The 27,874-nt window shown below is 48.9% G+C and overlaps 2 protein-coding genes across 2 annotated transcripts in view; both read left to right on the top strand.

Moving 5' to 3' along the window:
* LOC100675353 (OPA3, outer mitochondrial membrane lipid metabolism regulator) overlaps positions 1–21,139 on the top strand; it is a 57,029-nt gene extending 35,890 nt beyond the window's left edge. The window contains exon 2 of the mRNA XM_003406460.4: positions 17,243–21,139. Coding sequence (XP_003406508.3) covers positions 17,243–17,679 — 437 coding nt within the window. The 3' untranslated portion in view covers positions 17,680–21,139. The remainder of the gene's footprint in view (positions 1–17,242) is intronic.
* The window catches only part of OPA3 (outer mitochondrial membrane lipid metabolism regulator OPA3), a 98,846-nt gene that overhangs the window by 29,362 nt on the left and 41,610 nt on the right, over positions 1–27,874 (top strand). The gene's annotated exons all lie outside the window — the stretch shown is intronic.

Raw genomic sequence — 27,874 nt, 5'->3', positions numbered from 1 at the left:
CTCTCTCTATTGGCTCTGGAGGAAGGTCTTTCTCATTAGTCTTCCCCTGGACTAGGAGCTTCTCTGTGCAGGGACCCTGGGTCCAAAGGACACGCTCTGCTGCTGGCACTGCTTTCTTGGTAGTATGAGGTCCCCCTGTCTCTCTGCTCACATCTCTCTTTTGTATCTGAAAAGAAACCACCTCAAGACACAGTCCAATCCCGTTGATTGAGTCCTGCCTCATCAACGCAACTGCTGCCCATCCTACCTCACTGAGATCATAGAGGCAGGATTTATAACACATAGGAAAATCACATCAGGTGACAAAATGGTGGACAGTCACACAATACCGGAAATCATGGCCCAGCCAAATTGATGCACACATTTTTGGGGCACACAGTTCAATCCATGACAGCATCCAGACCAGTCCCTTCTCTTTGAGGTTCTTCTCATTTGCACCTCTGATCAAGTCAGCATCCACCTTTTCCAGGGCTTTTATGTTGTGGCTGTTAGAGTAATTCTAATCCCAGCAAATGACCACCTTGGTTCCATAAGTGTCTTTCTGGTGTCTTTAAACGCTGTGGCTGTGGTGCCGCTCCCTGACTGACTTGTTCCCCCCTGAGGGCCGAAGTGGTGTGTCAGAAGCAGGTGCCAGCAGACTGAGCACACCCTGCAGTGGAGACCATGTATTCCTCAAAGAGCTGGGGGGTTGTTTTTAACATCTCTTCCTCTAGTGAGGGTGGCAAGGCTCTTGGAGGAAGTGGAGACTAGACCTTGAGTTGAGACCTTGCCTGACCCCAAGCCCGTGGCCTTGGCATCCGCAGGAGGAAGAGGAAGCTTTGGAAATTGCTAATGGGGGTCTGTCTCGGGGGCCTCTGTACTCCCCGGTATATTTTCTTTCATTGCCCGCCCCTGATCCTTCCCAATAAAAGCTTTCCACTTTGAGATTCACTGACCTCACTCTGGGCCTAATTACAAACAACAACACTTGTCTTTAATGGAAGCCCTAGGATGGAGTGAGGTGCAGTCTTGTTGGGTCTCGCCATAGCCCTTATGGTTGGGATTATTGTCATACCCATTTGCTAGAGGAAGAAACTGAGGCTTGGAGAGGGAGCGTCACCTGCCCAGGTCACAGAGTGTGCAAGAGACAGAGCTGGGACTCCAGCCTGGGAACCCCTGACCACACATTGCTGGCTTTCACCCTGTGGTTCTCTGCATCACAGAGCCTGAGGGAGCCTGCGGGGCATCCATCCCTGGGCTTGGAGACTCAGTGGCCCTCAAGGCTCCTAACCTCGGAGGCTGCCCTTAGCATTGTACACGGTTCTCCCCTTAATTCCCTCAAAACCCCCTACTTCTCCACTGTCTTCCCTCGGCTCTGCTCTCCTGTGGCTCGTAGACACAGAGTGGGCGGGACAGGCGTGGAGGAACCTCCTAGAGGTCAGGGAGGACTTCCTGGAGGAGGGGGAAATTGAAGCTGAGACCTGAAGGTTGAGGAGGAGAGAAGCAGGGGAAGAAGGAAGGAGGAGAGGATATTCTAGATTGAGGGAGGAGCATGTGAAAATCCTGATGGTAGATGGAGCATGGCACATCTGGGAAACAGAAAGGTCATTATGTTTTAAGCTTAGTTTGATGTCCACTGTGTGAACTGAGACTAGAGACATTGGCAGAGGCTGGATCATGTAGATCTTGTTGACCATGGGCAGGGGCCTGGCGTTGAGCCCAAGGACCCTGTATGTGCTCTCAGATGCCAGTGAACCTGTCACAGAAATTAAGCCAGTTAATTCATTAGACTGGTACACTGATTAACACTTATTTTTAAAAGTAATACATGCTCAGTGTATACGACTTGGAAAACACAGAAACGAGGAAAGAATGAAATAAAAATTGCTCTAATCTACTCCGACTCTTAGCATTTTTGGTGAAAGTTCTAGCCTCTTTTCTGAGTGAGTATGTATCGTAAACATTTAATTTTTTACATACTTAGGATCTTACGAGAGCACTGTTTTGTAGCCTTTAAAAAATAATTAGCAATGCGGGACCACAGAAGCGGGCACAGCTTGCTCTGCTGAGCGGGATGGCATCTGTTCAAGCTGGAACTGAGGAGAGCAAGAGAATGGCCTTCTGGGCAGAGGGAACAGCATGGGCAAAGGCACAGAGGTAGCTAGTGCCAGCTTGTTCCAGGAATGATGAGCAGTCATTGGGGCTAGAGTGGGCCCCAGGGTGGAGAGAAGTATCTTTGTTAGCATATGCATTGGGCTGCTCTACCCAAGACCCAAAATAACAGCACTCAAACTATAGGGAAGTTTCTCTCTCTGTCCTCCCGTGACTTTCCGGAGAGATATAGTTCAGGGCTGCCTTAGAAGCTCTGCTTCACGGGGCTGTGCAGAGACCCAGGCTCCTTTCATCATCGCAGGGGTGTGGCCTTGTCTACATGATCCAGGTGGCTCCCCACTAGGTCCTCACTGCAGCCTTTGGGGGAGAGGAAGAGGGCAGGAAGGACACGCCCTTTCCCTATGGGCGGGACCCAGACCTTGCCCACCTGACTTCTGCTCACATCCACTTGGCCAGAACATGGCCATATGGCCACCAAACCAAAAACCAAACCCATCGCCATTGAGTCGATTCTGACTCATGGCAATCCCATATGTGTCAGAGTAGAACTGTGTCCCATATGGTTTTCAATGACTGTAACCTTATGGAAGTAGAGCGTATATGGCCACACCTAGTGTATCAGTTACCTACTGCTGTGTAACAAATTACCCTCAAAATTTAACGGCTTAAAATGACAGACATTTATTATCCCATAGTTTCTATAGCTCAGGGATTCAGGAGCAACTTAGCTGGGTAGTTCTGGCCCAGAATCTCTGATGAGCTTTTAGTCAGGATGTTGGCCAGGGCTGCAGTCACCCAAAGTCTTGACTGGGGCTGGAGGATCTGCTTCCAAGATGGCTCGCTCACGTGGCTGTTGGCAGGAGGCTTCAGTTCCTTATCACATGGGCCTCTCCATAAGGGTCCTTGAGAGCCGTCACAATATGGCAGCTTTTTCCCTCAGAGCGAGTGATCCAAGAGAGAGAGCATGGAGGAAGCCACAATGCCTTTCATGACCTAGTCCCAGAAGTCAGACACCACCGTCACTTCACTTTATTCTGTTTGTTAGTAGCAAGTCACTAAGTCTGGCCCACACTCAAGGGGAGGGAAATTCGGGTCCATCTTTTGAAGGGAGGCATATCAAAGAATTTGTCTACATGTTTTAAAATCACCAGACCTAGCTGCAGGGGAGGCTGGGAAATGCAGTCTTTATCCGGGATGGTCATGTCCACTTCGGTGAAAAGAAAGGGCCCAGTTAGGCTTGGCAGAGGGATAGAAAAGAGGCTGGAGTCAGTAAGATCTAGGGGGCAGATAGGTCAGACTTAGTGATTTGATGTGGGTCATGAGGATGTGAAAGGCTTCTCTTGGCGGGTTAGAGTGAAGGGTGTCGTCATGGATGCAGGAACCAGTTAGGGGAGGAGCTGACAGAATTTATTTTAACCATGCAGAGCTTTTTTTCCCCCCCCCTTAAAGGAAACCATTATTCCTTGGGAACGAAACCACTTTTGTTTTTCTAATTATAAAAATGGTATATACTTATTGTAGAAAAAAAATCAAGACCAGATAGAGGAATATAAAATAGTAAACAAAATCATCCCATTCTCTCCTTCCACAGAAAGCTCCTAGAACATTTTGATACTTTTCCATAAAAAATACATAAACGTATGTATTTAAATGCAAATATGTGTTTAATTATTTCTAAGATGCACATTTGGAAATTGTTCTGTCTTTGAAGTTGGAGTGCACCCTACAATGGAAGGCATGTCAGTTCAGTTGGCAGTGTTTTTTTCTTTCTTTGTGGACTTAAATCAATGAAGTATGTTACAGTTACTTGATGACATCTTAAAAAGAAACCGTTGCCTTCAAGTCAATTCCAACTCATAGCGACCCTGTAGGGCAGGATAGAACTGCCCCAGAGGTTTCCAAGGCTGTAATCTTTACGGAAGCAGACTGCCACATCTTTCTCCAGTGGAACGGCTGGCGGGTTCGGACCGCCAACCTTTTGGTTAGCAGCCAAGTGCTTAACCACTGTGCCACCAGGGCTCCTTGATGACATCTTAGTGCTGTGAAATATGTTGAGTTTTTAAAATAGGATTTTTACTTATTGTGTTGTAATTTTATCATCAGAAAAATAGGATCCTATTAGGACCTGCTTTTTTCACTTACTGTGTTCAGGACCCCTTTCCACACCCAAATCATAGAATGTTTCCCTCGTTTCTGAAGCCCACTGCACCATTAGGGTTCAGTTGCAGGAAAGAAGCTCTCCAGCTCTTTTAGGAGGAAAGGGATTTCCCCCAGCATTTTATTATGGCAAATTTCAAACAAACAGCAAATTCGAAAGAATTTTACAGTCTAGCACCCATATACCTACCACGTAGACACTACACTAACATTTTACTGTACTTGCTTCATCCATTCTCTGTCCGTCAGTCCATCTCTCTATCCATCCATCAATCCATCTTATTTTCAGTGTATTTCAAAGTAAATTAAGCAGAAGCAGTTTCATACGGGGAATTAGGCTTCACAACCATGGGAAGGGCTGAGAAACGGGCTCTGGACTGGGCCCCCAGGAGTGACACCACAGAACACACCCACCAGGGGGCTGCTGCCTCTGAGGCTGCCCACGCCAACGTTGTATTGTCTAACACACCGACTTAGTGGCCTCCTGGGGCCAGGAGGAGCCCTGGTGGCATAGTGGTTGAGAGCTCAGCTGCTAACCAAAATGTTGGCAGTTTGAATCCACCAGCCGCTCCTTGGAAGCCCTACAGGGGCAGTTCTGCTCTGTCCTACAGGGTCGCTATGAGTCAGAATCAACTCGACAGGAACATGTTTGGTGTTTTGGGTTTTAAGGGCCAAGAAGCCATGACACTCTTGAAGTTAAGTGATCGGACAGGGTGCTCTACCTTGGAAAACCCCAGCATCTCCACTCACCCACCAGCAGAACCCAGCTGCAGCTGCAGTGGGGGAGGACCCATTCCACTCATTCCCACCTTCCAGGTCCTGAGAGATGCGGCTAACCAGCAGACCCTCACTCACATCCCGGGCCATGTCGCAGTGCACTCGGGGAAGTGTCCTTTACAGCTCAGCAGGCTTGCGGCACAGGGACTGTCATAGGCACAAACCAGGAATTGTCTATACCAGGTAGTTGATAGATTTCCCATTTCTCTCTCTGGAAACCACACTGCTGTGAATGTCCTTGAATTCCTGTCGTTCCCCTCTTGGGCCTGTTGCCTCTCAGGTGCTTGGGGACCAGCAGGGGAGAGTCTGCCAGCTCGGGAGAATTTCTAGGAAGAAGGCACAGAGGAAGTTCGTATGCCATCTGGGGGGACTCAGCAACTGGGACCTTCAGCTCAGCCTATTCATTTGCCAAGGACAAAATCTCCCCTATTGTAAGACAGGTCATCTGGAAGAGGTCTGGGTAAGGAATTCCGGCCGGAACTATGTATGTTGCATGGTGATTGGGCCATCATCTTTCTTCCCCCAGCCTGAGCTAGAAGCTTCTCTGGCTAGGTCAGCTTTGCAGACAAGGAGCCTAAAGCCTGGAAATCTGAGGTGACTTGCTCCAGGCTGCACTGTGGGAACCTAAGGCCCGTAACTTAGATCCTTGGAAAGAAGGGGCCACTGGGTGACTCCAGAGTCCTCAAGTAGGCAATCTAGGAGGGAGAGAGGGGGGCAGGGTCTCCCGGCTTTACCCAGAGAACAGGATGGCTAAAGCAGTAGAGCGTGCCCTCCAAGGTCTACAAGTTCATCTGGTCCTATTTCTTCTCTTTTTTTATTGTGGTAAAAACATACACAGCAAAATATTTGCAAGCACAACAACTTCCACATTTACAACTCAGAGACACTGATTACGTTTTGCATGTAGTGTGACCATTCTCGCTGTCTCTTCCAAAATATTCCGCCACCTTTAACATAAACTCATTGCCCTGCAAACAAAGCCCCCACCCCCACCCTATAACCGTTAAGAATCTTTGGTCTCTATATCAGGTCATATTTCTTGCATTCTTCATATTCCGACTTGGTACTGTTCTTGGGGATGACAAAGAACTTCTTGGACACTGAGGGGCAGCACCTCTGGGAGTCGCGATGGAAGGGGTAGTGGGGCCCACAGCAGCTCCACTTGTTGTCCCTGGGGTCCAAGGCCACGCTGCCACAGCGCTTCCAGGTCTCCACAGTGATCGTCACCACCTTGTCTGCGGGCCGGAAAGAGCTCACTGGGGGAGGTGGGGATCATAGCCTGGGGCCTCACGGACCCCCTCCCTCTTATGCCTCACCCTAAACCAAAAAACCAAGCCTGACACTGTCAAGTCAATTCCAACTCATGGTTGCCCCACGTGTTACATAGTAGAATGGCTCAATAGTGTGTTCTTGTCTATAATCAGACCTTGGCTCTAAGCAGACCACCAGGCCTTTCTTCCACAGCGCCACTGGGTGAGTCTGAACTGGCAATCGTCAGTAGTTCAGTGCAGACCATTTGTGCCACCCAGAGACCTCTATGCCTTACCCTAGTTCATCTTTTCTCTCTTTGCAGGACTGCACCTCTGTCTCTCACCGTACTCTTCCTCACCTGGCTAACACCTACTCACCTTCCTTCTTGATGGGTTTAGTCTATCCTGCTCTATGTCATTCTCTTCTCTTCTATTTTTACTTTTTATAGCTTTATTGGAGTATTGGAAACCCTGGTGGCCTAGTGGTTAAGTGCTACGGCTGCTAACTAAAAGGTCAGCAGTTCGAATCTACTGGGCGCTCCTTGGAAATTCTATGGGGCAGTTCTACTCTGTCCTGTAGGGTCGCTATGAGTTGGATTCGACTGGACGGCACACACCAATAACAAGTGAGGATTCGCTAACTGATTCTGCAGTTCACGGTCAGAGACCTGCAGTCTCAAAAGTCCTGCTGGAAGGCCACCGTGCCCCCAGCCCACCCCGCTTGGCGCCTCCCCTCAGGAGAGCCCAGCCTTCACCCATCTCAGCTCTGTACTCACCCCTGGACTGTGGGCTCAGGGTGAATGTGAGGGGCATGGACTGTCCATTCCAGAATGGCCACAGCAGGAGGCAGAGGGCTGAGAGAGAGAGAGGGGCATGAGGGCTGGGTGCAGGGCTGTGGGCAAGGGGCCAGGACAGAAGGCTTGGGGGGAAAGCCAGGGGGCTGTGGTACCTGAGAAAGTGAGGAGTTGAGTCCTCCAGCTGGAACGAACCTTTGGCCCCATGACACTGGCTGCTGGCAGTGCCTCCTGTGAGAATTCTCCGGCTGACACACACTCCGTAGTGGTTTCCTGAGAAAGATCCAAAGGCCCCTCAGCTCCCAACTTAAATACTTCCCGATGAGCTTTCCAAGAGCCCATCATCCTGCCAAAGGTCATCTGTCAAACTGACCTGCCTGGTGGCCATGAAATTTGCCACCAAATCACATCATCCGTCACTCACCTCCTAGAGGTCTTCCATAAACCAGTCCTCACACAGAGATTGAAGAGAGCCCCTCACCTTGTGAGTCCTGTCGGTCATGCGGATCAGAGCCCTCCAGGGTGCACCCCCGATGGCTGAGTGCAGAGCAGGCCCCTGGCCTGGGAGCTGAAGGAAGCCCCCCTAAGACTAGGCGTGGTGGGCGCAGAGGCACTTCCGCCTGGCGTCCTGATCTTTTTATAAATCCACGACTTCCTTTCATGGGGGTGCAGGTGATATGTTCCTAGAATCAGAACTGTGGTTCCAAGTATATGCAGTGAACTTTTTTTTTCTTATTAAAACTTTAAACATACAGATAAGGGGGAAAAAAAAAAGAACTGCCTGAAATCCCAGCATTCAGTGTAATAACCAAAAGTGAATTTTGGGTGTGTTTCTTTCATTATTCCCTCATTTGCCAACCGCCCCCCCCAACCCCGAGTATCTGCTGTGTGACCAGTCCTCTGCCAGGTGCCGGGGACACAAGCATTGACCAGGACAGCCAGAGGTGCCATCGTGGGGCTCAGAGTCCAGTGGGGGACACAGATCCTGCCCCAGACAGTGAAGACTGAGAGTGGGTGGGGAAGGGACTAGAGGGGGCAGAGGGGACGCCTGACTCAGCCTGGAGGTCAGGGAGCACTTTCTGGAGGAGGGGCCATTGAGCTGAGCCTTGTGGCCAAGGGAATTCATGTATAAAGAGGGCACAGCATGTTTTTTGCCTTTTTTTTTTTTTGATATTTATTGTGCTTTAAGTGAAAGTTTATAAATCAAGCCAGTCTCTCATACAAAAATTTAGATACACCTTGCTGTATACTCCTAGTTGCTCTCGCCCTAATGAGACAGCACACTCCTTCCCTCCACTCTCTCTTTTTGTGTCTATTCGGCCAGTTTCTAATCCCCTCTGCCCTCTCATCTCCCCTCCAGACAGGAGATGCCCACATAGTCTCATATGTCTACGTGGTCCAAGCAGCTCACTCTTCACCGGTATCATTTTCTATCCTATAGTCCAGTCCAATCCCTGTCTGAAGAGTTGGCTTTGGGAATGGTTCCTGTCTGGGGACCATGACCTTCGGGGCCCTTCTAGTCTCAGTCAGATCATTAAGTCTGATCTTTTTACCAGAATTTAGGGTCTGCATCCCACTGCTCTCCTGCTCCCTCAGGGGTTCTCTGTTGTGCTCCCTGTCAGGGCAGTCATCGGTTGTAGCCAGGTACCATCTAGTTCTTCTGGTCTCAGGCTGATGTGGTCTCTGGTTTATGTGGCCGTTTCTGTCTCTTGGGCTCATAATTACCTTGTGTCTTTGGTGTTCTTCATTCTCCTTTGCTCCAGGTGGGTTAAGACCAATTGATGCATCTTAGATGGCTGCTTACTAGCATTTAAGACCCCAGATGCCACTCTCCTAAAGTGGGATGCAGAATGTTTTTTTAATAGATTTTATTAGGCACAGCATGTTTTAAACACTGAAAATGATTCTGTGTGTGTGCAGAATATGCTGATCATACAGAGTCTTTAAGGAGCCCTAGTGGCACAATGGCAACCCTGGTGGCATAGTGGTTAAGAGCTACGGCTGCTAACCAAAAGGTCGGCAGTTCGAATCCACCAGGCGCTCCTTGGAAACTCTGTGGGGGGGGGGTGGGCAGTTCTACTCTGTCTTATAGGGTCGCTGAGTCGCATTTGACTTGATGGCAACAGGTTTGGTTTGCTTGGTTTTGGTGGCACAATGATTAAGAGTTCGATTGCTAACTGAAGGCTGTTTGAACCCCCCAGCTGCTCCACCAGAGAAAGACCTAGCAACCAGCTCCAGTAAAGACTACAGCCTAGAAAACCCTGTGGGGCGGTTCTGCTCTGTCACATAGGGTCTCTGCGAGTCGGAAATCAACTTTTGGCACATGACAACATAGAGCCTTTAGGGTGTTTAAGAAGTCTGGAGTTTATTCTGAAGTCAGTAGAAGCTACTGAGGAATTGTAAGTGGGAGAGTACCTTGATCTGATCTTTAATATGGGAAGTGGGTGGGCACCAGCAAGACAGGGCCAAAAGATCTGGCAGGGGGCTAAACCCATTGCCGTTGAGTCAATTCCGACTCATAGCAACCCTATAGGACAGAGTAAAACTGCTCCACGGGGCTTCCAAGGAGCGGCTGGTGGCTTCGAACTGCTGACCTTTTGGTTAACAGCCTAGCTCTTAACCACTGCACCACCAGGGCTACAGCAGGGCAAACCAAAACACCAAACCTACTGCCATCAAGTCGATTCCAACTCATGGCAACCACATGTGTTACAGAGTAGAACTGTTACATAGGGTTTCCTTCCTGGAAAATCCTATGCCTCATCCCGCAACCAGTTTCAATAAGAACACAGTAGATGAACAACTCAGAAAAGGAGGGTGAGAACGGTTGCCCGGCTCAAAGAATGTAATCAGTGTCACTAAATGGTATATGTAGAAAGTGTTGAATGGATGTATGTTTTGCTGGGTATATTCTCAACAACAACCACAAAATAAAATAATTAAAAAAAAAAAGAACACAGGTGTTGAAGGCTTACCACTCCTAACTGCCACTACTCTGCCCTTCCTGGGTAACACGTTTGTTTCTGGCTTGGACAATTAAAAAAAAAAATGTGTTTATATGTTTTCAAAATTAACATTCATTCCTAGTTTCGTCAAAAGAGTTGATGGTCCTTCGTTTAATTTAAAGAGTCACACTCTTCTTCGATTTATGATAAAAAGAATAAACAACAACAAAAAAACCCAGCCATCGCCTTTCCAGCTTCAATTTCTGATCCCCACAGGAAACCACCTCAACACTTTCAGCTGGCTTTATTTATTTATGGTGTTTACCACCATGTATCAAAATAAGGTACTTCTACTCTTTTTTACTCTTAGTTCTCAGAGTCCTGGTGGTGCAGTGGTTAAGAGCTACAGCTGCTAACCAAAAGGTCGGCACTTGGAATCCACCAGGTGCTCCTCTGAAACCCCATGGGGCCGTTCTACTCGATGGCAATGGGTTTGGTTTGGTTTGGTTTTGGCCTCTTAGTTCTCAGTGCTGTCCGTGTCTTATTACCTGTTTACTTCCTCCTCATAGGGAAGATCAGGGGCTGGTGCTTTAACTTTCTGCCTCCCACGTTAACAGAGTGCTCCCCTTTCAGTAGTTCAGTCTCCACTGTCTGTCGGTGAAGGCTGCTTTTAGTGTTCCCATTTCCTTCCCGTGGCTCTTTCATCTTCCTGGGCTGCGTCAGTACAGTGCGTAGTTGTGGTGACTTTCCCATTCCTTACAATCCTGGGATAGCCAGCCCATATCAAGAATAGATTTCCTGTACTTTATAAGGAAGCCGCGTTGTGTGTGTGCATGGGTAGGTTTGCAATAACGGAGGAGAGGCCTTTTGTCCTATCTTCTGCCCATAAATTCCTGAGGCCCCTGGCCCCCCATTGTGGAGGGGGAGGCATCCTTGTCTTGCTGTTGTTGTTAGCAGCTGTGGTCAATTCTGCCCCTGATTCATGGTGACCCCAGGTATGGTCCTGCACCATCCCCATGATCAGTTGCGGGATCAGACCGTTGTGATTCATAGGGTTTTGATTGGCTGGTTTTTGGAAGTAGATAGCCAGGCCTTTCTTCCTAGTCTGCTGGTATTTGAAATATCGGTGGCATAGCTTCCAGCATCACAGCAACACACAAACCACCACAGTACAACAAACTGGCAGTACACACATCTCATTGTACATACTGCTTATTTTCACTTTTCTGACTTTGCCGATGCATAGAATATGAGGGCCCTTAGTACAGCTACAGAAGAGCTTGCGGGCTACATGCTGATAATGTGAAAGGATGACCTGGCAGCTGGGGGACTTGCGGAGGGTAGAAAGAGAAAAGGGGGAAAAAGAGAAGCAGGGAGAGGAAGGCCCCCTACTTCCTCCCTGGCTGTGTTGAGGGCTGAGGGAAACAGTGAAAAGAATATAATACAAGAATAAAAACATCATATAAATCACCTGTAAAAATTGGAAGAAGGAGGAGTGGAGGAAAAGATGGAAGATCATTGAAAGTAATGGTGTAACAGGGCAAGGTCATAGAAGCTGTATAGACACATCCAGACTCCCTGAGGAACTGAATTGCTGGTCTGAGGGCTGTGGGCACCATGGTCTCGGGGAACATCTAGCTCAATTGGCATAACATAGTTTATAAAGAAAATGTTCTACATTCTACTTTGGTAAGTCGCGTCTGGCACCTTAAAAGCCTGTGAGCGGCCATCTGAGATACTCCACTGGTCTTATCCCTTCAGGAGCAAGGAAGAAAGAAGAAAACTAAAGATAAAAGGGAAGGATTAGTCCAGAGGACTAAGGGACCACATCTACCATGGCTTCTACCAGACTGAGTCCAGTACAACTAGATGGTGCTCGGCTACCACCACTGACTGCTCTGACAGGGATCACAGTAGGGGGTCCTGGACAGAGCTGGAGAAAAATGTAGAACAAAATTCTAACTCAGAAAAAAAAGACCAGACTTAGTGGCTGGACAGAAACTGGAGAAACCCCAAGAGTATGGCCCCCGGACACCCTTTTAGCTTAGAACTGAAGTCACTCCTGAGGTTTGCCCTTCAGCCAAAGATTCAGCCCATAAAACAAAATGAGACTAAAGGGGCACACCAGCCCAGGGGCAAGGACTACAAGGCCGGAGGGGACAGGAAAGCTGGTAATAGGGAACCGAAGGTGAGAAGGGGGAGAGTGTCGACGTGTCATGGGGTCGTTAACCAATGTCACAAAAGAATATGTGTACTAACTGTTTAATGAGAAACTAGTTTGTTCTGTAAACCTTCATCTAAAGTACAATAAAAAAAAATGTACAGTGGTAGAACAGGCATAAGGTAGACATTTCCATTACAAACAGGAGAAATTGGAGTGAAAGAAGCGATAACAGAGAGCAAGCAAGTCTAAAACTCAACGGAACAAATTATATGCGCTCTCAAAACTTGAAAATAATCCTCTGTTCTCTGAGGCCATCTGGACCATGACCCTGCTCTCCAGACTCTGGATGTTGGCCATGCTCTCTGGATTCTGGGTAGAGGCCCCTCGACCCTGGGCTTCAGCTCCACCTTCCAGGCTCACTGGCAACACTGCTCTCTCGGCTTTGGGCGGCCCCATTCTCCTAGTCCATCTGAGTGGTGACCCCACTTCTTTGGCCCCAGCAGGCCCCATTCTTCTGCTCCTTGGACACAGCAGTGCCGCCCCCTTATCTTTGGGCAGTGGCCCCATCTGGCTGGCACACCTTCACGGCAGCCCCACATGCGAACCGATGTTGGCGAAGATCAGACTCTTTGAAACCAAGAAGCCCTGCTTCCCACGCTCCTTCCAACGGTTTAGCTGATCTCTGAGCTGCTCCAGGGATAGTCCTTTTCTTTTCTTGGAGGACAACACATGTAGATCCTCTGGCCTGTTCCCTGCCTGTAGAATTCTAAGAGGCAGACTGCATTCTCTTGTTCTTTCCCTGTCCTTTTCAGTCTAAGCTGATGGGGTTTCCTGCCTGTGGTACTTGGTTAGAGCCATCAGTCACAGGTGTTACCCGATTGGGGTCTGTGCCCTGGAGCAGTTCAGCCAATGAAACGTACTCCAAGTCAGAGAAAGTTTATTAGGAGGTGACACCAATGGAGGGGACCCAACAGTAATCCAAGCTTTCCTTTATGGAGTCCCCCCAAAAGCCATTTTTACATCAGAGCTTATATATCATTTTGGCAAGGATTACCTAATGTTTTTCAGGACAAAGACCACAGATGGTCATATACATCACAAAACAACTACAACAGACTGTTTATTAAACTAAAGATATGGATGTCGGATACCTGGACCCTAATCTGTATGTTGGTAACAGTGTGAAAAAACTTACATAAGAGTCTCTCAGCTAGTGGAATTGGCCTGCCAAGTCCACCGTGACTGAGTTAAGGAGCAAGAGAGTTGCAGACCAAAAGCACCAGGCAGCCTCCTTAACTGCCCTCTTGCAGGCTGAAGGCCATTTCTCAAGAGAAGAAGAGGAGAGAGACCAAGACCACCCCTTTGGAAAGAAACCAGTACAGCAGGTGCAATAAAAAAACGCTTACAGATTATACTTAGAGTATCATTATGGTGTTAGTTATGTCAGGCTCTCAATCACCTATTTTGAAAAGGAGAAAACATGTTGTGAGGTATTAGGGTCACACAGGCTTAATCTGTCTTAAGTTTGTACAACAAAATTTTCAAATCTCTAAGTTTTGTTTTCATTTTGCACAGTTTATTTTTAAGTCTTTCTCTTTTCTCTTGCATTTTACTATAAGCGGCAAGGAGAAACCACACGGCCCGTTTTAGATCTTGCTTAGAAATCTCATCAACCAGATATCCAAGTTCATCACTTAAAAATTCTGTTTTCCACCAAACATTTGAACATAATTCAGACAAGTTCTTTGCCACTGGATAAAAAGCACCACCCTTCCTCCATTGTCTAATCACATGCTTATCATTTTCTTTTGAAGCCTCACCAGAAGCACATTTAATATCCACATTTCTAGCAACGTTCTGTTGCTGGCGCCATATGTATTCTCTAAGACAACAGAGACTTTCTCTATAGCTCTCCTCACTTCTGAGCTCTCACCAGAATTGCCTTTGATGTCCACGAATTCTATCAATAGTCTTTTCAATGGAGTCTAGGCTTTTACTATTAGGTGTCTTAAAAATCTTCCAGCTTGTACCCATTACCTGACCTGTTTCCAAAACCACTTCCACATTTTAGGTATCTGTTAGAGCAGCACTCCCACTTCTTGGTACCAAATTCTGTCTTAGTCATCTAGTGCTGCTGTAACAGAAATACCACAAGTGGATGGCTTTAACAAACAAAAATTTATTTTCTCACAGTTTAGGAGGCTAGAAGTTCGAATCCAGAGTGCCAGTTCTCGGGCAAGGCTTTCTCTCTCTGTTGGCTCTAGGGGGAAGGTCCTTGTTTCTTCTTTCTCTGTTCCTTCTGATCTTCACGTGGCTTGGCATCTCTTCCCCTTGTCTCTGCCTCCTAGCTTGCTTGTTGGATCTCTTTTGTATCTCAAAAGAGATTGACTCAAGGTACACCCTACTCTAATCCTGTCTCATTAACATAACAAAGACAACCCATTCCCAAATGGGATTATCACCACAGGCATTGAGGTTAGAATTTACAACATTTGGGGGGAAGGACACAATTTGATCCATAATGCTTAGCAACAAAAATATGTACAGAAGTTGTAATTTTAATTTTGTTCAATTTCCTGTGACCATAAGGTTCTAAATGCTAAAATATTTTCTTCTGGATTGAATTGCCCTTTTCTTTTTTTATGGTTGTAACATTATATATAACACAACATTGGCCAACTCAATATTTTTCACATGTACAACTTATAATCAATTACATTAATCATATTCTGCAACCATTACCAATAATCATTGCCAAGTTTTCCATCACCATAAACCGAAACCCATGGCTTCCTAAACAATGACTCCCCCTTACCTCCTCCCTCCTGCCCCTGGTAAACACTAATAAAAATTTGGTCTCTATACATTTACCTATTCTAGATGTTTTGTATAAGTGGGATCATACAATATGTCCTTTTTGTGATTAACTTCTTTCATTTGGCATCATGATTTCAAGTTTCATACATGTTTGTAAAAATGGCGTGGGGGCGGCGTCTGACCTCCTCTAACTTCATAAGGCAGAAGGAGAATCAAGATCAACAGCCCAAGGCTGATTCCTATGAGGTGGAGGTCAGACATGCCTCCTCTCTTTGCCATTTTTACTGATTCTGACATCAGCTGTCCCGCCCACAGCACTCTCTACTTCTCTGTTGGGTTTGATAATTCGCTGCCATGGCCACACAAGACTCAGAAGATACTCATGATTATGGGGTTTATTAGGGAAGTAACAGGTTACAGTTTAGGGCCAGGAATGCTCAGGATACAGTTCTTCCATCAGGACAGCCTCTTCTCAGCTGTGTTTGCAGGCACGCCTCTCCCTGGCCCTCAGTCTCTGCCCAAAGGCACGCAGCTTTCTCACTTCGTGTGCCCTGAAGCCCACTGTGTGGTCTTTCCTGCCACCACTTCTCACCGTCTTCAAGGTTACAGTTTGCTCTCTCTCTCAGTCTCCTGGTCCCAGGAGCTTCTCAGCGCAGGGATCCAGGTCCAAAGGATGCGCTCTTTGCTCCTGACTGTTCTTCCTTGGTAGTGTTGGGATCCTCTCTCTCCTGCCTCTGGGGTATCTCATTTCCAGCCCAGTGGGATACCAAAACTGACCGGTCCCTTTGGTGGGTCACAGTTTCCCTATCACACAGTCCTGCCCAGTCACTTGGGTGGGAGTTACAAGACCATGGTGAGAAAGGCCACACAAAGTGATCCATGGCACCGCATGTTGCAGCATGTATCAGGACTTCATTTCTCTTTTTGGCTGAGTAATATTCCATTGTGTGTATGTACCACACTTCCAAATTGAACTGCTTTTAAACTTATTAGCACACAATTAATTTTAAACATTCATAGATTATACATTTTCATAATTATTAAACATTAAAAGAAAGTGGTATGCTGGAAATTAATCTCTAAATGAGCTACTCAGGGCTTACCCGCCACTCCCCAATAATTTCATGCATCCCTGGATGAATATTAATTATTACAGGAGTAAGTCAGGGTTCAGCATCAATTCTGTTTTAGCTTTGAAGACTCAAGTGTTAAGAATCCTTCTTCACATAAGAAGCAGCTGGGCAAGGGAGGGGCATCCCTGGGTGGTGCAAACAGTAAAGCACTAGCCAAAAGGTTGGTGGTTCAAATCCACCTAGAGGCTGGCAGTTCGGATCCATCCAGAGGTATCTCAGAAGAAAGGCCTGGCAATCATCTTCCTAAAGAGCACAGCCATGGAAAACCCTATGGAGCACACAGTTCTACTCAGACACACATGGGGTCCCCACGAGAGCCAGAGTTGACTGCAGGAACCTGGTTTTTGGTTAGGCAGGGAAGGAGTTTTTGCATCGTCAGCACCACTCAACTCTAGAGCTTTTCCAAAGGTAAGTGCCAGAAACATCACAGGCTGGAGCCCACAGCGGTTAGCTCCGCATGCAGGGTTGGTGAAAAGTTTACAGAATTGGAGTCACCAGACTTTCAAAAGGATTGGTAACCGGCTTCAGGGTTGTCCTGCATCGACTCCCACATTTCAACTGCCCATTCTTTGGAGTCAGGAGGTGCCCCTCCACCATGGCCCCCACTCTGCCTTTCGGGAAGATTCGGGAAGGGGTCGGTTTTCGCCAGGGAAGTGGGAGGGGCGACGGGAGTGAGGGGGACAGAGGAGGGACACAGCCGCTGGCCCGCAGGTGGCCGTGGCAGTGGTTTGAGGGAGGAGTAGAGGGAGCGGAGCAGCTAGCAGTTCAGTCTTCACACCTTCGGTGGACTTTGCTCCGGGAGCACCTGTGACACCTCCCCCCCACCCCACCCCCTACCCTCACAGCCCGAGTCTAAGAACTTCCCATCCAGAGCTGGGTTTCTCATCCCTGGCTGCTCGCTAGGATCTTCTGACCACTTTTAAGACGGCCTCGGGGCCACCCCAGGCTAGTGATTTCTAATCACCTGTGTGGGGCCGGGCACCCGTCTTGTTTTAAGGGACCTGGCAATTTTGGCTGTCGCGGCCCATTGTTCCCCCCGGAATACCTAAGCACGGAGGGGCGGGGCTTGCAGGGGACTCCCCGAGCGCAGCCTGACCCCTGTCTTCCCCTGCAGTGTACCACTGGGTGGAGATGCGGACCAAGATGCGCATCATGGGCTTCCGGGGCGCAGCCGTCAAGCCGTTGAATGAGGAGGCGGCCGCCGAGCTGGGTGCCGAGCTGCTGGGCGAGGCCACCATCTTCATTGTGGGCGGCGGCTGCCTGGTGCTGGAGTATTGGCGCCACCAGATGCAACAGCGCAACAAAGAGGAGGAGCAGCGCGCCGCCTGGAACGCGCTGCAGGACGAGGTGGGCCGCCTGGCGCTCACCCTCGAGGCGCTGCAGGCGCAAATGCAGGCGGTGCCATCGCAGAGCGCCGTGGAGGAGTTGCGGGCCCAGCTGCAGGAGGTGCACCCCCAGGTCTGCTCCCCGGACAGACCTCCCTCGACGCAGAAAGCGCCTGGTACCCGGGCAGCACCTGCAACCCAAGCAGCAACCACGTGCGAGAAATAGGAGACAGTTGGAACCTAGACTTGGACTTGTGCCGGGCGCTCCACGTGGCCTTCTCCCCCATACCACCCCTGCCTGCACTGGCCCAGCGGAAACCACCAGGATCTTGGACTGAGGCTGATTCAACTTGGCATTCGGCCACCCCCCTAGTGACCAGACCAGTGGTATCTTCCCCTGGGACCAGCCCCCAACATCTGGCTGAGTGGTACCGTCCACAGTGCACCTCCCCCCATCCACCCTAAACCACCAGACCTACAAGGTCCCAGCCCCCAGGACGTTGCGCTCCCTCTTCTGGCGAAAGAAAAATGGAACCCAGGAGTAGGAGTAGAGCCTAATCAACCAGTCATTAAGTTAGCACACCCCCGTTTACATGATCAGCGTTACCTATTTCTAGGTCGTTCTCATTACCGCAGAACGCCCCTTCCTTTGGTCCACTGGTACAGGCCATTGTAAGAAAATGCACTGTCTTTCAATTACCTTCTCTCACCTCATCTTCTAAGGTGGGCTCCAGCTGGGCAGCACCCTCCACCGAGCCATTATGTCTTCTCCATTAACCTGACCCATGGCACCTTCCACTGGGATGGTGGATTGTTCCAACGGGCCTCCTCGTTCTTCAGTCTGGCACAATCCTCTCGCCCCATAAGTACCCCTTCTGTGATCCATTCTAGCAGGACATGGCCCTTTGGGGTGGGAAATTAGAGCCTGATTAGGCGTCATCCCTGCAGTGTGTTAATCTCAGCCCCGCTTACCTGTCCCAAAGCCCCTAGACCTTGTACTGTCTGACTGTCCTTTCCCACCTTCCTCCCACGCCATCCTCTTCAGTGGCCTTTCTCAGGGGCCTGCCAGCCCCCTCCCCGACAGCGTGAAGTAGATTGTCACATCCTCCCATCTTCCATCCAGGTACATTGATCTGTGAGCTCTCTTCCCTGCCTCAGGGCTGGGCTGGTCCCACCGCCCCCTTCATGCAGTGGTGCCCACCCACCACCACAGCCCCAGAGCCCCACCCCCACCCAGGACACTCTTCCAGTTGTTCTGACCTCTGTGTGAGTGTCCTGGGGCCGCCCTCCCAAATCACTGCAAACTTGGTGACTTAGAACAAGAGGAATTTAGTTTCTTACAGTTCTGGAGGCCAGAAGTTCGAGACTGGGCTCACTCTACAGGCTCTAGGGGAGGGTCCTTCCTCGCCTCCGCTACCTTCTGGTGGTGCTAGGCGTCTCTTGGCTCTTGGCTCTTGGCTGCATAACGCCAATCTCTGCCTCCGTCTTCATATGGCCGTCTCCTCTCCTGTCTCTCACAAACACCTGCCATTGAAGTTGAACCCGTTGCCCTCAAGTCGATTGCAACTCATGGCAATCCTACAGGACACAGTAGAACTGCCTCATAGGGTCTCCAAGGCTGTAATCTTTTGAGAAGCAGACTGCCACGTCTTTCTCCCATGGAGCCGCTGGTGGTTTCAAACCACTGACATTTCGGTTAGCAGCTGCGCACTTACCCGCTGTGTCACCAGGGCTCCTTTCGTTGGAGTTAGGCCCACTCTAAATCCAGGGTGTTCTCCTCTTAAGATCATTCACTTAATCGTACTTGCAAAGACCCGTTTTCCGAATAGGCTCACATTCACAGGTTCTGGGGCTTAGGACGGGGACCTGTCTTTTTGGGGGCCACTGTTCAAACCACTACACCTCCCACCCAAGAGTACTCCAGGACCCCAGGAAGGGAAAAGTATCCCCGCCAACCCTGTGGGGCATTGGGGTTTTCTCACATGGTGAGAGGAACAGTCTACTTCCGAGATCCACTTCCCTCCCACTTGGGATCTCTTCCAGGATTGGGGGAGGCGTGGGAGCTCCCCTAGTCTGAACTCTGTTTGCAGTTAAGCAAATGTGTCCTAATGAAAGGAGCCCAGGGGTGAGAAGTCATCTTAAGGGCATGTCTGAGAACACATCCTTCTGCAGGCTTCCAAAATGGGTACGAGGCTCCTTAAAATTAGGGGAGAAGCTGGGAGGATTATGATGGGAGTAGGGGCAGAGCCATCCTATGAGCCCTTTCCCAGATGGGGAAACCGAGGCCCAGTGAAAGCAAGGAGACTTGCCCAATGCCCCACAGATGAAGGACTGCCCCTGGCACCTTCCTCCAGGGCAGGGCAGCGGTAGGAGCAGAGTGTGAGGCTCAAGGGAGAGAGGCTGACAGGAGGGCCGGGTTATCCTGGGTGCGGGTGCCTGAGGGTGCTGTTTCAGGCAAGAAGGAAGAAGATTAGAGGAAGGCAGGTTGCTAGGGGGAGGGTTCTCTACACTGGCCCAGGGCATCCCAGCGGAAGTGGTGAGAATGGGGGCTCCTCACTCCCCTACCAGAGGACCCCATCATACCAGAGATCTTACCAGTTGGCATCGAGTTGATTTCGACTCACAGCAGCTGTATATAACTGCCCCAGAGGGTTACCAAGGCTGTCATCTTTACAGAAGTAGACTGCCACATCTTTCTCCGGTGCCAGAGATGTTGGCACTTAGTAAACCAGATTCCTGAGAAGCTCCAGGTGAAGATGGGTGGGGCGGGGCTGTCCCCCATTTCCTTTCCCCTTCACCTTACTTCTTGGGGTTGGCGGGTTAAAAATGACCTGGGGCAGAAGACCTACCCAAATAGAAAACCTAAGAATGGGGGTTCTGAAACAGAATCTTAATTGCTTCTAGAAGAGGGAGGGAAGCTTGTGTGGAGGAGCTGAGGTATAAATGTCCCCCAAGACTGGGAGTGACCTGAGTGGGTGAAATGATGAGGGGAGGAAGGAAAGAAATGCCACTGCATGAAGTGGGGGGAGGGATGGAGCCAGGGGAGCAGGCTCAGTGCCTGGTGTCCATGGTTACCCCTGGGGGGCCCATTCTGACACCAACTCATTTTTCTGGAGCCTGGGGAGCTGGAAGTGAGGGGCTATGATCCCTCGCCCCCCATCATGTCAACAAATAGCAGTCGTAGTCTTAAACAGCTAAAACTGATTGCCTCTGGCTAGGTGCCAGGCACTGTTCTAAAGTGCTTTACAGAATCCCCACGTGGTTTTCTCCATTTCATTAATGAGGAAACTGAGGCACAGAGACGGAAAGTCACTTGCCCCAGGTTGCACAGGCAGGTTCACTGCAGAAGTGGGATGTGGGGGCGGGCAGTCTGGGCCAGAGCCCCGAAGCTCCTTCTCACTGTGCCATGGCGGGGGCCGGTGGGGGGACCTGTTCTTACATCTGTCACTTAAAACTCAGCCCCGCTATGTCTTCATACTTGGCCAGCCCTTGTGGGATCCAGAGTCACAGCTCCACCCACAGGGGCAGGGGTGTGGGTGGAGGGGGGCGTTAAAGTGGAAAGAACCTCCTAAGGACGCTTGTAGCCGCGGCACAGGGTGGCTCATCGTTCTCTGTCCTACTGGCTAAGTGTTTGTGTACACTTGTGATATTTGGGGAGGGGGCTACAATAAATTTGTAGAAATGAATTTGGCCATCTTCAAGTTTATGTATGTTCGTCCATATTTAAAAAATCCTTATTAACCTTAGAAAAATGTCCTTCGTTCATTTTTTTAGTCAACAAACTTTCACCAAATTGCTCGCTATGTGCTTGGAGACAGGGGTGACTGAGGCAGCCCTGATCCTGTCCTCACGAGGCTCACAGCCTGGGGGGAAGACTCAAGGCACATGTAGACATGTGTTTTCCAGTGGTTCCTCACACTCACACAAGCCCATAAACACACAGATACATGCACACACATACACACGCAAGTCCTTTACCGTTATTTGGGATGATGAGGTGGGCCTGAATCCAGACTCCTTCCTTCCTGAGTGACTCAAGACTTTGGGGTGTTAGGAACAGAAACCCGTTCTCACTGTCTCAGGACAAATGGAACATAGTCCCAGGGCTCTGCCTCTCCTGCTCCTAGCCTACAGCCCTGCTGTCCCCTGTGCTGGCCTCTCTCTGGCAGGCCCTTGCCTAGCAAATGTCAAGAAGGCTGAGAGCCACCAAGTGAAACGGACTTCATCTAAGTTCCTGCCAGCTCCATTGGCCCAGCTGGTGCAGTGCAATGGATCACTCTTGTGTGGGCTTTCTAGCTGTGGTCTTGTAACTCCCACCCAAGTGACTGGGTGGGACTGTGTGATAGGGGAATGGTGGCCCACCAAGGGGATTGGTCAGCTTTGCCATCCTGCTGGGTTTGAAATGAGCCACCCCAGAGGTGGGAGAGAGAAGATCCCACCACCACCAAGGGAAAACAGCCAGGAGCCAGCATGTCCTTTGGACCTGGGGTCCCTGTGCTAAGCTCCTGGAACCAGGAGACAGAGAGAGAGAGAGAACTGTAACTCTGAAGACGGTGAGAAGTGGTGGCAGGAGAGACCCCACATCAGGAGACAGCATGGTGGACTTCCTGGCCCACGGATTGAGAAAGCTGAGTGCCTTTGGGCAGAGGCCTAGAGCCAAAGAGAAGTGTGCCTGCGAGCATGACTGGGAAGAGGCTGTCCTGATGGAAGAACTGTATCCTGAGTGTTCCTGAGCCTTGAACTGTAACCTGTTCTTCGCTCATAAACCCCGGAATCGTGAGTATGGTCTGTGAGCTCTGTGTGGCCACTGCAATGAATTATCCAACCCAGCGGAGAAGTATAGAGTGCCGTGGGAGGGCTGATTGGTGTCAGAATTGGTAAAGATGGTGCAGAGAGGAAGCATGTCTGACCTCCGCCTCATACGGATCAGACTTGGGCTGTTGATCTTGATTTCCCTTCCCTGTTGTGAACTTGGAAACCCTGGTGGCGTAGTGGTTAAGTGCTATGGCTGCTAACCAAGAGGTCGGCAGTTCAAATCCACAGGGGGCACCTTGGAAAGTCTATGGGGCAGTTCTACTCTGTTCTATAGGGTTGCTAGGAGTCAGAATCTACTCGACGGCAGTGGGTTTGGTTTGGGTGGGTTGTGAACTTAGAGGAAGTCAGACACTGTCTCTCACCCCCGCCCCCTGTTTTTACACCAGGCCTTGGTCCCCCATTCTAAAGGTCTTGGGGCAGGAGTCAGCATGGACAGAGGAGGTGGGGAGGCATGCCCCAAGGAGACTCGGGGTGGGCATCATCCAGCCGTTCACTGGACAAATGGTTGAGCACCTACTGTGTGCCCGGCTCCATTCTAGAGCTATTCAGGGCTCAGTCAGCCCCGAAGGAGACAGGCCCTGCTGTCACAGAGCTGCCATTTCAGTGTAGGAGACGGACATTAGAGAAGTAAAGAGGTGACCAGTGATGGGGTGCTGAGGAGGGAAATAAAGCAGGGAGGGGTTGGAGTGACGGAGATGGCTGATTTAGATCACGGGGTCAGGGAGGGCTGCGAGAGGAGGTGCCACCTGAGATGAACCAAAAAGGCAGCAGCAATGGAACAAGAGCAATAGAGGAAGGATATTAGTAACTGCAGAGGCTCTGAGGCAGGTGGGGTGGCCTACTTCTAGAACAGCAAGAGGCTGCAGCTATCAGAATTGAGCAGGAGTTAGCAAACCGTGGCCCTCGGGCCAAATCCAGCCAGCCCCTACCCCCCTTCCCGTCTTTATAAGTGAAGTTTTATTGCAACACAATCATGCTCATTTGTTCCCATGTTTTCTATGGCTGCTTTGGGGTTGTAGGGGCAGAGTTGAGTAGCTGCAACAGAAATCACAGTGAAGTCGAAAATATTTAGCCCTGTACAGAAAAAGCTTGCTGACCCCTGGAATAGAATAAGTGAGGAGAGAGGGGTGGGCAAAAGAGTCAGATGGCCGAAGGCCTGGCCCCCATGCCTTAGCTGACACAACTCGGCAGGGCCCTACCCGCTCCAGAGCTCGCCAGAGCTGAGGCCTCTCAGCTTCCCTGCCCAGTCCTGCCTCCCCACGGGAGCTGTCCCGGGAGTGCTCCCCAACTCCTGTATGCAAATCTCAGCATCTGGATCTCAGTCTATAACAAGCCACAATAAAAAATATAGTTTATATAATCCACCTTATATATCTGTATAATAATTCATAATTCACTCTATGTTGTTGTAACCCAAAAAACCCACCATCATCAAGTCAATTCTGACTCATGACAACCCTGTAGGGTTTCCAAGGCTGTAAGTCTCTGTGGAAGCTGACTGCGACATCTTTCTCCTGTGGAGCCGCTGGGGGTTTCGAACCACTGACCTTTCGGTTAGCAGTCGAGCACCTTAACTACTGTGCCACCAGGGATCGCTAATTTTGTTAGGTGCCATCATGTTGATTCTGACTCATAGTGACCCCATGTGACAGAGTAGAACTACCCCATAGGGTTTTCTAGGCTGTAATCTTTACAGGAGCAGATCGCCAAGTCTGTCTTCTGCGGAGCAGCTGCTGGGTGGGTCTGAACTGACAACCTTTCTTTCAGTTAGTAGCTGAGTGCTTAATCCTTGCGACACCACAGCTCCTTAAAAAATCCATTTCCAACCATTCCCAAAGCCAACTTTTCAGACGGGGATTGGACTGGACTATAAGACAGAAAATGATACTGGTGAGGAGTGAGCTTCTTGGCTCAAGTGGACACATGAGACTATGTGGGCAGCTCCTGTCTGGAGGGGTGATAAGAAGGCAGAGGGGGCCAGGAGCTGGCTGGATGGACATGGGGAATACAGGGTGGAGAGGAGGAGTGTGCTGTCTCATTAGGGGGAGAGCAACTAGGAGTACATAGCAAGGTGTATATAAATTTTTGTGTGAGAGACTGACTTGATTGGTAAGCTTTCACTTAAAGCACAAATTAAAAAAAAAAAATCAGCCACGGAAAAGCCCATGGAGCACAGTTCTACTGTGACACACGTGGGGTCGCCATGAGTCAGAGTCAATTCGACAGCCGCTGGGTATTGTTTTATTGAACTGTATTTACTGAAACAAAATAAAGGCAATCGGTTTAATCCTCTAGCCGTCCGTGTAGCGACCTCTGCTGGCTTTCTCGTTTCTAAGTGCTTCACCCTGTCGCTTTTCAGAAAAGAAGAGTCACAAACTCTCAGTGTTTGGTTTTCAGTCTGCTTTTGCTAAGCAAGGGCGTAGTAAGTAGCCCATTGCAGATGGCAAACCTCCAGATTTCTGTGTGACATTTCGTGAATCCTGGAAACCAGTAGTAAACCCCTAGGAAGCAGTCTAGGAAACGAACAGGGGAAGTGACCAGGTATTCAACCAAGGTTCCCATGTAGTCAGCCAGGTCACGAAGAGGCAGCAAACCGAACCAGGATCAGAACAGAGAGCTGTCCACGTTCAGCAAATGCGTATTCTTTTCCATGAGCTGAAGCAATTGATTCCCGGACAAAACAGGAACAGAAAAGAGGGCAGCCAAGAGGTCAGGAACTAGACTGAGCTTAGATGAAGTGAAACAATGTGAGGAGATCTAGAGAGCTCAGATCTTAAAAGTTATTTCAGTGCTAAGTTGGAAACAAAAATAAGGAGCAAATCAAAAGTAAACAGTAGCATGTTAAGAGTTCACCAAGAATTAAACACTTTGATGAATGAGCGAGCGCGTATCCTGGACCAGAAAATCCGTGTGAGCGCAGTGAAGGTCTTTAAAATGTGGCGGTTCTGCAGCATTGTGCTGGACACCTGAAAAAGACGACGACCTAAGCAGGGTGCCACAGAAGCGACAGAGGCTATGAAACACATCTCCATAAAGGTGCACTGAGTGGGAAAGGTCACTTGTGCCTGAAGACAGCATCTGTAGTGTTTGCCACTGTCCACCATCAGCAGTTGTATTTCTTCTATACGTCTGTGCGCCCCTGAAGGGCACGTAATATATGCAGTTGTGTAAATGACTTTAATCTCAAAAGATTCTAGTAATAGTGAAGATACTAGAATTTAATTTAGCTCACTATAAAAATCTATAGGCTAGATCCTGTTGGGCTAGGGGAGAGTAACAGGGGGCAGATGGGACTTGGAATTGTTTCTTTGACAAAATACGGAGTTAATGGGGAGTGTCATCTGTGCTTGGAAACTAACAGTATTAATGTTTCCGTATTAAATTTTGATGTGTTTATTAAAAAAAAAAACTCCACTGCCATCAAGTACATTCTGACTTATAGCAACCCTTATAGCCACCCTATATAAAAACTGAAAAACCTGTTGCCATCAAGTAGTCGATTCTGACCCGTAGCAACCCTATAGGACTGAGTAGAACTCCCCCATAGGGTTTCTAACGAGCAGCCAGTGGATTTGAACTGCTGACCTTTTGGTTAGCGGCTGAGCTCTTAACCACTGCGCTGCCAGGGCGCCACTCTATATATGTATTATAAATATCGTATAGTATGTATGTATTGCTACAAAGTATATGATAGACTATATATTTTATGTAATATGTAACACGATGTAATATCCTATATGTGTATGTATATATATCATTGGAGCCCTGGTGGAGCAGCGGTTTAAAGCTTGGCTGCTAACCAAAACGTCGGCAGTTTGAATCCACCAGCCACTTCTTGGAAACATATTTTATATCTTATTGGAGGAAAAGCTTCGATAAACAATAATTGTCCTGACCATGTACAATGTACTGTTAAACACTTTCTATTCTTTATTCTATTTCATAAAGAAAAGTTTATACGTATATATGTATTAGATGGAGTCCCTGGGTAGTGGAAACAATTAACATGCTCGGCTGCTAACTGAAAGGTTGGAGGTTCAAGTCCACCCAGAGGTGCCTAGGAAGAAAGGCTTGGCGATCTGCTAAAAAGTCAACCATTGAAAACCCTACGAAGCATAGTTGTACTGTGACACACACAGGGTTGCCATGAGTCGGCGTTGATTCAATGGCAACTGGTTTGTGTATGATACATACATACATACATATATATATATATATAAAGTGGGTACAGGGAGGACAGCAGCTTTTACTCTGAGTGATGAGGGAGCCAAGGAGGGCTTTGAGCAGCAGGACGTGAGCTGATTTATTTCTAACGGGCGCCCCCTGGTGGCGGTATGGGGAACAGACTGTGGGGGCGAGGACCGAAGCAGGGAGCTCAGGGAGGAGGTGACCAATGCAGTGGTCCAGGTAGGAGGTGATGGTGGAGACATTAGAGTTGGGGAGAAGTGGGATTCTGAGTCTATCAATATCTCAACGTTGGATCAGACAGGATTTACTGCAGAAACTTACTGATGACTTGGAGGGTTTTGTTCTGAGCACTTAGAAAGATGGCGCAGATGTGTGCGCCCTTTGGCCAGCTGGGTACATGGCGTCTTTACCCCTCCACACCCAGGCCGGTGCACTAGCGTCCCCCACGTCCCCTCCACCCAGGAGCGTCTGCCTCAGTCCAGTTCCGTGATCCATTTGTCCATCCTGTGCCAGCACCATCGCGTTTTGAATGATGCCTTAGCCGTCTAGTGCTGCTGTAACAGAAACACCACGAGTGGGTGGCTTTAACAAATTTATTTTCTCATGGTTTAGGAGGCTAGAAGTCTGAATTCAGGGCCCCGGCTCTTGTTCCTTGGTTCCTTGGTGATCTTCATGTGTCATGGCGTCTTTCCTCCCCCAGGTCTCTGCTTGCTTCTGTCTCTCATGTGCTCTTTTCATATCTCTAAAGAGATTGATTTAAGATACATCCTACACTAATACTGCCTCATTAACATAACAAAGAAAATCCATTCCCAAATGGGGTTGTAACCAGAAATAGAGACCTTAAGATTTACAACATGTATTTTGGGGGGACGCAATTAAAAAAATCCATAACAGGGACCATTATTTAAGCTACTGGATCCATTTTTTTTTTTTTTACTTAAAATTTCTATTTTTTAGCATCTAACCATTACCACATCCATTTTTATATGAGGTTGTTCAGTCTTTTTTCATAGCGATTTGTAGGTGTTCTTCATATTGCCTTCTATGCGGGAGACCCTGGTTCAATTCCCAACCAGTGCACTTTATGAGCAGCCACCACCTGTCTGTCAGTGGAGGTTTACTTGTTACTATGATGCTGAATATAGCTTTCAGCAGAGCTTGCAGACTAAGATAGACTAGGAAGAAAGGCCTGGCAATCTATTGCCAAAAGTTAGCCAATAAAAACCCCATGGATCGCAACAGTCCGATCCAAAACCCATCACGGGGATGGTGCAAGACCATGCAGCATTTTGTTCTCTTGTGCATGGGGTCGCCCTGAGTCAGGCTGACAACGGCAGCTAACGATAACAAGAACCCCTTAATTTAAGGTGGGGATACTGTCTGGCCTGTGAGGTGAGAGCCTTAGCACGTGGGAT

This window comes from Loxodonta africana, chromosome 11 (genome assembly GCF_030014295.1).
Source record: "Loxodonta africana isolate mLoxAfr1 chromosome 11, mLoxAfr1.hap2, whole genome shotgun sequence".
In the NCBI taxonomy this organism is placed as follows: domain Eukaryota; kingdom Metazoa; phylum Chordata; class Mammalia; order Proboscidea; family Elephantidae; genus Loxodonta; species Loxodonta africana.
Note: the sequence above shows the minus strand (reverse complement) of the source record. Positions and strands in the feature narration are given on the sequence as shown.